The sequence below is a fragment of the Colletotrichum destructivum genome, chromosome 4 (assembly GCF_034447905.1).
Source record: "Colletotrichum destructivum chromosome 4, complete sequence".
NCBI lineage: Eukaryota > Fungi > Ascomycota > Sordariomycetes > Glomerellales > Glomerellaceae > Colletotrichum > Colletotrichum destructivum.
Window position 1 is genome coordinate 4,555,677 of NC_085899.1, and position 11,172 is coordinate 4,566,848.

Below are 11,172 nucleotides of genomic sequence, written 5' to 3' on the forward strand. Positions count from 1 at the left end.
GGCGTGAGAGTGAGAGTGAGAGTGAGAGTGAAAATGAGCATCGTGTGCAGAGTGAGTGACCGACCGACTCGACGAGTGAGCGAGTCCGGGCAGGTGACGACGATCCAAGGTGAGGGGACCAACCCCATGATCCCCGCAGTTGCAGCGTCCCAACACAGCGACCGACCGGCCATGACCTTGGACCGATCTTGCCTTACATGCTGTCTGTTGTTGTTCCTTGTTCCAGTATTCCTCCAGGTACGCCAGCCGGGAGCCAGCCCACTTCCCATGGTAAGGTTGGCAGGCAATTCGCCATCCTATCCGCCTGTTTGTTGTTCCTGACTATTTTTTTCTTCCTTTTTTTTCGCGAAGCTTTTCTGAGAACATTCCCCCTCCCTTCCATTCTCTTGGGACCGATTAACACTCAATCGCACATTCAGCGCACATCCGCCGGCGCACACAAACCGCCTGCGCAACTTCGAAAGCCACCGTCAACCACATCCACATCCACATCCGCATCCGCATCCACAATCGCATCCCCAACCACCGCCGCCACCACCACTACCACCACTACCACCGTCAGCCGTTTCACGTTCTGCTGCGCATACGCCGTTCCCCCTCTCACGACACGACGGCACCTTCTTCGCCTCGATCGAGTCCGACGATACCGAACGAGACATACGAGTCGGGAGAGATTGACCTACTCGCCATTTCCTTGCGACCCGCGCCATCCCGTGTCCGACAGCACTACACCAGCAGCGAAAAGACGAATAACCACACACACACACATACACACTCGCGAAAGCAAGCATAGCCGAGCACATCCCGGCGGCTGCCCGCACACGACAACGCCGGCTTCTCCTCCCGCATCGCCTGCAAAAGCCCGCAACGTCGCAAACCGCAAACTACCACCTCTCCCGTGTCAAATGGTCTGCGAACCCTCGTCTTCTGCGTAACCTTCGAGGTCCAATGGGAGCCATTATCCCGTTGAACTGATTCCGATCCCGCCCACCTACCTACCTACTTACTACCTCTCGACCGACCAACCCGCTTCGTCCAGCCCTCGCCATGCAAGACAACGGCAAGGACGTCAAGCCTGACGCCCACGAGGACAAGGACAAGGACAAGCGCGAGAAGCCTGAACACAATGGCGGCCATGCTCACTCGGTCAAGAGCCCCAAGAAGCGCCGCAAAGTCAACCACGGTACGTTGCGCTCTGCCCTGCTTATGCTGGGCTGAACTCTCGAGCCTTGTGCCGCAACTTCGCGACTACACTGCCGGCCGCAGCAACCCGCACACTCATATCCTCACCTCGTAAAGAGGCAAACTGCTAATGTTTTGCTCCCTCCCAGCCTGTGTCTACTGCCGCCGATCTGTAAGTCAGATGGCCCTTACCCGACCAACGCAAATGCCATTGCCCTCCCTCGGCCGGCTTTGCGCATGGTGTTGAAACTATTGTCTGCCTGTGTGCTGCTGTGCGATGCTCCGCCAGCCGCCGGCCCTTGCCTGCATATGTGCCCACGCCCAGCTTTCCCCTCCCGCGGGATGACTGCGAGGAAACAAACACAAAGCGAGAAAGAGAGAAGAAACCATGGCTGACGGATAGTGTCTTGCCTGCTACGTAGCATATGACATGCGATCTCGTATGTAAGATCTCTTTCTTCACACAGCATTGAACATGGACCACCCACCACTGGTACCTTGCTTCTGCTCCGCCTATACCCCGCGTCTAGTCGGCTTCTCAGGAACCCGCGCGCACTCACACCTCCCTTGCCTCATGCAAAGCTCGCTGACATGTTGTGGCTAGGAACGACCGTGTACGAGATGCATCAAGCGTAATATCGGCCACCTCTGCCACGACGAGCCGCGCGACCCCGATTCCAAGAAGGCCAAGAGCTCCCACGCCCCCTCCGCCGTCGACGATTCCGAGACGACGCAATCCGATATCGCGCGGAGCTCTGTCGACCAATCCGCCGCCGGTTCCATGGGCCCCCCGCCTCCCTTCGACAGGAAGGCGTCCGCTTTTGGCGCTGCCGTCCTGGGGCAAGGGAACCCACTGCACCTCGTGTCACCGGGCTCCGTCTCTGGCATGCCGGGGAACGGCAGCAACATGAACCAATGTAGGTCTTTACGGGCCTCCCCTTCTTACCCCTTTCCTGGGTGTCCTCGCGTCCTGCATCCTCTACACATCTCTCACAGGGCCGCGCTTTGCTCGAGAAAAGACGGAGAACCGGAACACATCACTAGAGACGCGGAATGCTAACGTAATGCGCCCCGGTCTGATAGTCGCTGGATTTTCCGACGCATGGTTGACGGCCCAGAACCACTACCACGACATGCAAAGCTACCACCCCAACTACATGATCGCCCCCGAGGTCACGCACGAATTCAACCTCCTGAATGACTTCCTGCAGACGAGTCTGCTCGATGACGGCGGCATCCTCTCTGACGAGTCCCAGAACAGCCCCGCCTTCAGCAGGACTGCCGGCGCCAACGACATGCTGCCAACGTTCGGAAACCACAACAATAACAACAGGGCCAATGCCGCCGGCAGCAGCGGCAATGCGCTCTCGCAGCAGATGCTGCCGCCGCCGAACCTCGAGCAGGGCAAGTCGATATCGCGGCCCGGCAGCGTCGTCCAAGCCGATAAGGACAAGGCCCGCGAGTACTACCTACAGGCAGCCGACCCGTCGGGCAACGACACCCCCGAGGAGCGGATGGATCGCGTCTTGAAAGCCAAGTATGAAGCCGGCCTGCTGAAACCGTTCAACTACGTCAAGGGATACGCGCGGCTCGGCACCTACCTGGACAGCCATATTGCGCCGTCGTCGAAGCAGAAGATCCTTCGGACCATTGACCGGTTTCGACCCAAGTTCCGTGAAAAGGCGCAGGCCCTGACCGACATGGAGCTTCTCTACGTCGAGATGTGGTTTGAGAAACAACTCATGGAGTACGACCGCGTGTTTGCCAGTATGGCCGTCCCGGCATGCTGTTGGAGGAGAACCGGCGAGATTTTTCGGGGTAATAATGAGATGGCGGAGCTGTTGCACGTTCCGGTCGAGAAGCTGCGAGACGTATGTTTGGTTATTCGATTGTTGGCATACCAAAGCTGACCAGACCACAGGGCAAGATTTCCTTGCACGAGATTTTGACGGAAGAGTCTCTCGTGCGGTATTGGGAAGAATTCGGAACCATCGCCTTCGACCCCGCCCATGATACGTTGCTCACGGCCTGTACGCTCAAGAACCCGGACGACAAGGCGACCGATCCGGTGATACACTGCTGTTTTTCCTTCATGATTCAACGAGATAATCACAAGATGTGGGTTCCTCTGAGTCGTGGTTTTGTTCCGTACGACATGGACGCTGACAAGTGATACGCAGCCCGACCCTCATTGTCGGCAACTTCTTGCCTAATGATCCTGTCCGGCCGTGATGATGTAATTGCACTTCAGTGGAGAAGGACTCGAGGTCAAACTACGAAAAACAAAAAGGGGGGGAGGGGGGATTTGGCGTCATTGGATACCAGGGCATTGCTTTTGGATTTGTCGCATATTTTCCATCTCGTTTTCTTCGCCTTGATGCGAAAGAAAGCCGGTACATACTTATCAGAACACTGTATTTTTTGGTTCGATCGGGCGACGGAGCGGACCTGCCGTAGTCTCTCGGACCGGAGGTCGGTCGGCTCAACAGGGTCCCACACAACCGGCTCAAAGCTTGTGAGGAAAGAGCATTTGTTTGCGCCTTCCTTGGAGCGTTCGGTGATTGCCACATTCGAATGTCATGTCACTTTTTCTCTGGGCATTTATTCTACACGTTTTCATACATACCTTGATCTGATCACAGCCGCCGACGAACATCTGCATAAACACTGCGAGCTGGCATATCCGTAAAGCTCCGATCCGATTGTTCACTAACATCGACACTTCTGAACGTTGCCCGGCAGAATGCCTCCTCTGACTCAACCAGCCTCCCCCAAGAACAACCCAGGCGACAAGCTCGCGTCCTTTGCAAGTACGTGATTGTAAAGACGGGTGTGTTGGTGCGACTGCTAATGCGTCTACAGTCTTTTCGCAAACCCTATTGAAGCACCTCCGGTCTGCCAATGATCCCCCCGCCATCGACTCGCTGCTCGCCGAGCTCAAGCCGCAGCTGGAGGCGATTGCCAACTTCCACACGATCTCCAGGGCAAAATCCCACAGGGCAGGGTTGGACAGAAAGGGGACCGAGCTGTGGAACTTGTGCACCAGGCTGCGTCGCGAAGATGTCGACGGCGTCCCCCCTGCGAGGAGGAAGCTCTTGCTTCAAAGTAGGATCTTTGCGTTCTTCATGATCGCTATCGCGAGACATGGTTCCACCGGCGCAGCGCTTCAGGTTGCGGATGTGGTGCACCTGACGAGGCTGATGCTCAAGGCCGGAAAAATGTGTCTTGGTATGTCGCCCTTCCCAGGGCTCTCTTTTCAAAACGGCTGAGTGTGATGCAGACGACGAGAGTATCAGAACCAGTACGAACACCATGAAGCTCGCCAACGCCATCTTCTCGAAAGGCGCAGGATACGTTGCGGATCTGGGCGAGCTGCAGAATACGATGCTTGGGCCTGACGACTTGATCGAGTGTAAACGCTTAGAGTCTGAATACTATATACTCCGCACCGCACTAGTATGTCACACGAACTTGCGACTCTTCGCCATCTGACAATTGATTTTTCAGGCCTGGAAGGAGGACAACCTTACCGTCGCCGAGTTCATGTACGACAAGGGACATCTTGCCCCGCAGTCTCTGGACCCAAGCTCTGCCGAGAAGATGACAGAGGTTCTGTTTGAAATGGGAAAAGACCTCTCCGAAAGGGGCGACTTCCCCATGGCAGCACGGTGGCTCGAACGAGCGTACAACGTCATCAATGCCCAGGACCTTGTACACCTCTCCCGCGACGCCATCGAGCTGCGCCTCGCAGTCTGTCAGGGCCTGGTACACGCATTTCTGGCCGTAGATACACAGGACTCGTCCCAAAAGGCTCTCGAGCTGGTCAACTATGTCGAGTCCGAGATCGGCGACAAGCCCGTCGTGCTCCTCCTCCGCCTCGAGCTCCTGCAAAAGACGCCTGCTGAGGTCTTTGACGTCGAGGCCTACGCCGACATCCTGAGGCGAATGGTGCGCGCCTTCAACTTCTCCGAGTCTCACTTCAAGCTTCTCGTGCACCATGCGCGGAAGCTGCACGACAAAAGTCCAACGCAGGCAACAAGTGTTGTGGACGGGATGCTCAGGGGTGCGATGGTCTCCTCGGGGCGCGATGAATGGGTTGAGAGATTAGTTCTTTTAAGGATCTGGATGGAAACGACTCAGAGGGACAGTTTGACGGCCGTCGAAGGGCTGGCGGCCGTCTTGGCCGGGCTTCAGGATAACCTGGAGAAGCCTTTTGGAGCATCTGCGGCGGTTGGGGCTTTGACGGTGAGTTGCACCATTGTGCTGAGTGAAAATGATGAACCCTGATAGCGAAACAGCTTATATGGAAGAAGATCGAGATCACCTACAGCCAAGGCCACTTTGACATCGCGGATAGCTGGTGTCAGGTCGCGCTGCAGCCCCTTTTTCAAAACGGCGGGCCTGCGAATATGTCGAGGCTCGGCAGGTATGTGTTGCCCTAAAAACCGATGCAAAGCACGCTGACAAAACCAGAAAGCTCATTCTCTGTGCCCTTGGGGGAAACGACACAGGGAGAGCCCGGCAAGCCTTCCACAACATGTCAGAAGCGGCGCAAAACGAGCCCATGACGCGTTATCTGATGTACAAAGTGGCACTCCGCTCAGCAGACCGTGAACTGGCGACGGAATGTCTTGAGAGAGTCGGGACAGCGGCAGGAAACGAGCCAGACTTCCTCTACGCTTGTGTTCTGGAGGCGCAGCAGGTCGGAGACAGAGTGTGTGCGATGCAGGCCATGAAGCAGCTGGTCAACAAGTTCGAATTCAGCGAGACGTCTCCCGTGCATCTCCCTGCGCTGTTGCGGTGCAACATTCGGCTGGCTGTTTCTGTCATGGAGAGCGAGAAAGACGCCGCAAGGCAGAAGGCTGTGGTGGAGGAGATCATCGTTTTGTTCGAAGGAGGTGAAGATATCGTTTCCTCGCAACCGGCTGTCGTGGCTTACAAGGTCGTAGCTGCCAAAGCGATTCAACGAAATCCAAACGACAAGGATGGTAACCGCCTCTTCACAGTCAAGGAACTCGACTGGTTCTGCCAGAACGCGTACAACCTCGGCCTCAAGCACTGGGACAGCTGGGACCTCGAGCGGCTCGTCCGCCTGTACAACAGCTGCCTCGCCATCGCGGCACACTACCCCGCGGACATACCCTCGGAGGCGGCCGGCGACCTCGCCTTTAGGACCATGTTCTGCAACTTCGTCGCCGCGGCGGCGCTCGTCTCGCTCGCACGTGTCGAGGATATCGTTGAGCGGCAGCTGCAGCACTACCTCGTCATGCGGCGGCACGTCAAGGCGTACAACGACGCGCTGGAGGAGCGGGCGGGGGGACTGAACAAACGAGTGAAGGATGATCTCACAGCGAAGCTGACGACGCTGATGGTGTTTGACTTTGAGGCGGCGATGGCGCTGAAGAAGTATGACGCTCTTGGGTACATCATCCGCACGGCCAAGACGTGTCGGGACGTGAACGCGCTCAAGGCCATGGGCGATATTGCGTTGCGCGGCAGGCTTCCCGGTCAGGGTAAGATGCCTTCCCTCATCTTGATGTATCTGGATCTTGGTGCAAGTATTCGACTGACAAACACGCGCCACGGGTAGAGCTGTACTCTACGCTAGGGGTCATCGTCAATGAGATCTGGGAGCTGGAGAAGATGAAGGGCGACCGGCTGGCAAAGTACATCCGGTGTATGTTCCAAGCCGTGCAGTCGCTCGACGCTGCGCTGGGGCAGAGGTTGATGAAGCAGGCCATCGAGGTGGCGAGGGATTCCGCCAAAGTGTGTAGCCAACCCTACTGGCCTCTGGGTCTCTCCCTGTGGTTTTTGTTGCGTATCCTCGGGGAAGATGATTTGCTGACTAGAGGACATCCGGCTTGCCCAGGGCCAACACCCGTTCCCGCCAGAAGAGCTCGAGTGGCTCGTCACCGTGTCCTTCAACCAGGCAGTGGACGCGTACAACGTGCGACAGGACGACGAGTGCAACAAGTGGGCGGACCTAGCGATGAACCTCGCGCACTACGCTGGAGACGAAGGCGAGTTGGAGGCCTTGCTGCAGGAGAACCGGATGAAGTTGAAGTTTGAGCTGTAGTCTGATGGTCTTACATAGCAGGGCTCTTTGTGTGATGTTGCAGGGTGCTGTTACTCATAGTTACCCCAGCTTGACATCGACTAACGTGGTTCCCGGTACCATTGACCTCATCATTGGTGAGGTTGGTGGGGTGAGACAGGTAGATATAAAAAGCAGGTGTGTTCTTCTGTATTTGTGGACTAGCCGGGACCTCAGGTGGATGTAGAACGCATACCAAAACGTCGGGTTCATAGACCAGCATATGTAACACACATCAAATATGACAACCCCGCCTGAGCCTTGGATATCCGTCAGCCTTTTCCTTCCTCTTTACCAACCCATCCGGACCGTACCCTTCACCGCCGCTGGCCATGATGCGCGTGTCGTCTGTCGTGTCAGCCGTTGACTTCGTACCGTACGTACATGGCCGTCCTTGTGATAGCAGCCCCGCAGAGGGCTTAGCAAATGGCATGCGTTTTGCCAGTCTTCCCCTGAATGGAATGCTTTTCCTTCTGCAAGCGTTCTCAGGTTAGCTCCAAGACGACCTCGTCGCACGTTCTTGGGAAGGGGGGGGGGGACAAACCCGGAACTTCGGGTGGTTGTGGGAAGACTTTGTGCTGGTGAGGTGGTGCTCGTGAATGTAGTCCTGCTGGCGCTTGACGGAGTCCTGGTCCATCCGCTCGAGCAGGCCGAGGCACAGCTTGACGTCGTTGATGAGGGCGTCGCAGCGCGACTTGCTAAAGTCCTCGCGGACGACGACGCGGAGCATCTTGAGGTCGTCGGTGTGGGGAGCCATGGTGTAGGCGGGCACGACCCAGCCGCGGACGCGGAGCTGGTGGGCGAGGGCGAACTCGTCGTAGCTCCGGTCCTCGCGGTCGGCGAAGCGGAAGGCGACAAGGGGCAGCCCCTCGCCGGAGCGCTTGGACATGATGACGAAGCCGAGGACCTCGAGGGAGCTCGTGAGGTAGTCGGCGGTGCGGGTGAGGTTGGACATGATGGCGCGGTAGCCCTTCTTGCCGAGGCGGATGAGCTGGTAGTACTGGCCGATGACCTGGGAGGCGCCCTTGGAGAAGTTGAGGGTGAAGGAGGCCTGGTCGGCGCCGAGGTAGTTGATGTTAAAGACGAGCTCCTGGGGGAGGAACTCGGCGGACCGCCAGACGACCCAGCCGACGCCGGGGTAGACGAGGCCGTACTGTGGGTGTCAGAGAAAAGTGCGCGTCAGTCAAGACTCGGAGTATGAAGAGGAGGGACGAAAGTGGGGGAGGAAGGGGGGGTGAAGTGTGAACCTTATGACCGGAGACGTTGATGGAGACGACGTTCTTGAGGCGGAAATCCCACTCGAGGTCGGGCACGACAAAGGGGGCGACGAAGCCTCCGCTGGCGGCGTCGACGTGGATGGGGACGTCGAGGTTCCTCTCGAGGAGCAGGTCGTTGACGGCCTTGACGTCCTCATACTCGCCGGTGTAGGTGGTGCCGAGGATGGCGCAGATGCCGATGGTGTTCTCGTCGACGAGGTTTACCGTCTCCTCGGGGTCGATGACGTAGCGGTCGGGCGCGCAGTAGACGAGCTTCTCGTCGACCTCGAAGTAGCGGGCGGCCTTCTCCCAGCAGACCTGGACGGCGCTGGACATGACGATGTTGGGGCGGTCGACGGGCTTGCCCTCGGCCTGGCGCCGGTTCTTCCAGCGCTTCTTCATGGCGAGGACGGCGAGCATGATGGCCTCGGAGGAGCCGACGCACGAGGTGCCGACGGCGCCAATGCCCTCGCCGGCGCCGACGGGGGCGTGGAAGAGCTTGCCGATCATGGAGACGCAGCGGTTCTGGATGTCGGCGGACTGGGGGTATTCCTCGTAGTCGATGAAGTTTTTGCTGAAGCTCTCTGCCTGAAAGGGGGGGTGAAAATGTGTGTGTTAGAGAGGGGTGGTTGTCTTGAAGTATCCATTTGGGGTGTTTGGTGGTGCTTTACCATGAGCTTCTCGGCTTCTTCTTCCTGTGAGGGGAAGAGGGTCAGTTAGCATTGGGGTGCCATCACGGGAGAAGTTTCGAAGTAAAAGCGAGACGGGAAATCGATGTTCACTCACCATGTAGGTCGTCACGAAGGAGGCAAGACTGTAATGATCAGCGGCATGAGCGGGCGAAGCATGAGACGGACGGTGGCCTACTTGAGCATAGGGTTGCCGTCGAGGCTGAGCTCGTCCTTGATCATGCGGTAGGCGACCTCCTTGGGCATCTCGTTCTCGGGCATCTCGCTCCTGGGCAGGTCCTGGTTGGCGAAGCGGGAGCCGTAGACGCTGGTGGTGAAGCAGTCGTCCTCGTCGGCGAGCTGGAGCTGGACCTTGCTGAGCTTCTGCTGGACGCTCTTGAGGTCGGCGGCGGTGGCCGAGTCCTCGGAGCCGGAGCCCGAGTCGGGGGGCGTGTTGACGGTTGCGAGGTGGACCATGTTCGGGTGTTGTGTTGTGTTTGGTGGTGTTTTTGGGTCCGAGGAGGAAGGGGGATGATGGGAGGGGGTGAGAGTGAGTAGGATGATGTGAAGGTGTTTATATGAGTTGAGAAGGTCGGAGCGAGGTCTGAAGACGCCGACAAGATATGGTTCAGGAATGAAGGAGTGAGGGAATAGAGGAGAAGGGGAGAGAGCGAGATGTAATACGCGTACACAGTACAAAAAGGCGAAGCAAATTCAATGAGACGCGTTCATGGCAGCTAGCTAGCTACCTACACTACGTAGCTTATTCCGGTCCGCAGCAACAGCTCCGAAGGGGGGGAGGAGGGGGAGGGGGAGGGGGGGGGGGAGGGGGGGGGGAGGTTCTGAGGTGGGGTGACTGAGCGAGCTGGACCTCACTCGGTACCTAGGTAGTTTGTCTTGCTCTCTCTCTCTCTCTCTCTCTCACTTTTAGTCTCACTCTTAGTCAAACTCCTCTCTCACTCTCTCATTCACTCACTCACTCACTGACGCATGTACCGCACTGCATCCGAACCCGGAAGGCGGGGTTATGGTGGTGCGGTGTAGCCAGTACGTACCGATTTTGTGGCGTGGCTGTTGAAAGCCGCATCATGGACGTGAAGCCATGCAGAGTCCTTGGCAGGTCCTGGACGACAGGGAATGGGGGGAGGGGGATAGGAGGAGGGGCAGAAGCTTAGGGTACGTCCCGCCGCATGCCGTCGAGTCGAGCAGAGTTGGGCTGGGTTGAGTCTAGTCGAGTCGAGTCGAGTCGAGTCGGGTTCGGATTCAAGTTGCAAGCTTGCCGACGACCCGAGATAATCGTCAGTGGCACGTGTTGTTTCTGCTGCGAATACAGAAGCACATGTCTTTTGTCTTTTGTTTTCTGTTTTGTGAATGGAGCAGGCCAATCCTTCCCCGCCCCTATTCTTTTTTTTGTCCCCTCCGCCTCTTCCCAAAAGATGGATGATGTACTGTATGTCTCTTCCATCCCCCCCCCCCCCCCCCCAAGCGATGATGCTTTTCAGAAACGCACTAACACACAACACACCACCCAGTGACACCACAGCCAAGCTACTCGACAGCTTTCCCCAGGGTCCCAAGCCAACGCCCCGAAAAGCTTGGCACGGGGTGACATTTCGGGTGGTCCACAACACGGACAATGATACACCTGGGATGTTTCGTCCAATCGCCAACCGTGCCGGTCTTCCGTCACACTACGGGGCCCTGGTATCCCCGGTGGATTAGCAGGACCCGGACATGGGGCCTAGGCCTGGGCCTGGACGGGCCGCCTAAAGGAAGGGGGGAGAGGGAACCCAGGTCCAGCTCATCAATCACCCAATATCCATCCATCCATCCATGCATCCATCTATCCGCCGCCACAACCACCATCCTCGAATGCCCGTCAGCTCATAAACTAAACAAGCTAGCATACTTTGTGCACAACGGCATCGAGAGTCAGAAACCCAGTCTAATGAACTCTGGATAACTCGGTTCG

At 57.4% G+C, this 11,172-nt stretch overlaps 3 protein-coding genes across 3 annotated transcripts; 2 read left to right on the plus strand and 1 right to left on the minus strand.

The window, feature by feature from the left end:
- Window positions 1-226: 226 nt before the first annotated feature.
- On the plus strand, window positions 227-3,822 carry CDEST_07330 (Putative zn(2)Cys(6) fungal-type DNA-binding domain-containing protein). The gene is made up of 7 exons (XM_062923489.1): window positions 227-1,183; window positions 1,332-1,354; window positions 1,605-1,622; window positions 1,787-2,099; window positions 2,266-3,053; window positions 3,104-3,300; window positions 3,363-3,822. The coding sequence occupies exons 1-7, from the start codon at window positions 1,048-1,050 to the stop codon at window positions 3,412-3,414; spliced, it is 1,527 nt and encodes a 508-aa protein (XP_062779540.1). The 5' UTR covers window positions 227-1,047; the 3' UTR covers window positions 3,415-3,822.
- Window positions 3,823-3,925: 103 nt separating this feature from the next.
- Window positions 3,926-7,258, plus strand: CDEST_07331 (Putative meiosis specific protein Spo22/ZIP4/TEX11; the record flags this gene model as incomplete). The annotated part of the gene is made up of 8 exons (XM_062923490.1): window positions 3,926-3,992; window positions 4,045-4,410; window positions 4,463-4,638; window positions 4,690-5,427; window positions 5,481-5,608; window positions 5,656-6,695; window positions 6,773-6,948; window positions 7,034-7,258. The coding sequence occupies 8 exons, from the start codon at window positions 3,926-3,928 to the stop codon at window positions 7,256-7,258; spliced, it is 2,916 nt and encodes a 971-aa protein (XP_062779541.1).
- Window positions 7,259-7,265: 7 nt separating this feature from the next.
- CDEST_07332 (Putative pyridoxal phosphate-dependent decarboxylase, pyridoxal phosphate-dependent transferase) lies at window positions 7,266-9,892 on the minus strand. Its single transcript, XM_062923491.1, has 6 exons — window positions 9,400-9,892; window positions 9,319-9,346; window positions 9,204-9,227; window positions 8,524-9,120; window positions 7,821-8,429; window positions 7,266-7,749 (listed from the first exon to the last, which is right to left on the minus strand). The coding sequence occupies exons 1-6, from the start codon at window positions 9,675-9,677 to the stop codon at window positions 7,696-7,698; spliced, it is 1,590 nt and encodes a 529-aa protein (XP_062779542.1). The 5' UTR covers window positions 9,678-9,892; the 3' UTR covers window positions 7,266-7,695.
- Between the last annotated feature and the right edge of the window lie 1,280 nt (window positions 9,893-11,172).

Excerpts from the sequence above, each read along its gene's own strand:
- CDEST_07332 (XM_062923491.1), bottom strand. The coding sequence starts at position 9,677 with ATGGTCCACCTCGCAACCGTCAACACGCCCCCCGACTCGGGCTCCGGC. Across the intron at positions 9,121-9,203 it reads AAGAAGCCGAGAAGCTCATG|GCAGAGAGCTTCAGCAAAAA; the intron begins GTAAAGCACCAC and ends CCCCCCTTTCAG. Across the intron at positions 8,430-8,523 it reads TCAACGTCTCCGGTCATAAG|TACGGCCTCGTCTACCCCGG; the intron begins GTTCACACTTCA and ends TGACACCCACAG.
- CDEST_07330 (XM_062923489.1), top strand. The coding sequence starts at position 1,048 with ATGCAAGACAACGGCAAGGACGTCAAGCCTGACGCCCACGAGGACAAG. Across the intron at positions 2,100-2,265 it reads CGGCAGCAACATGAACCAAT|TCGCTGGATTTTCCGACGCA; the intron begins GTAGGTCTTTAC and ends CCGGTCTGATAG. Across the intron at positions 3,301-3,362 it reads CAACGAGATAATCACAAGAT|CCCGACCCTCATTGTCGGCA; the intron begins GTGGGTTCCTCT and ends AGTGATACGCAG.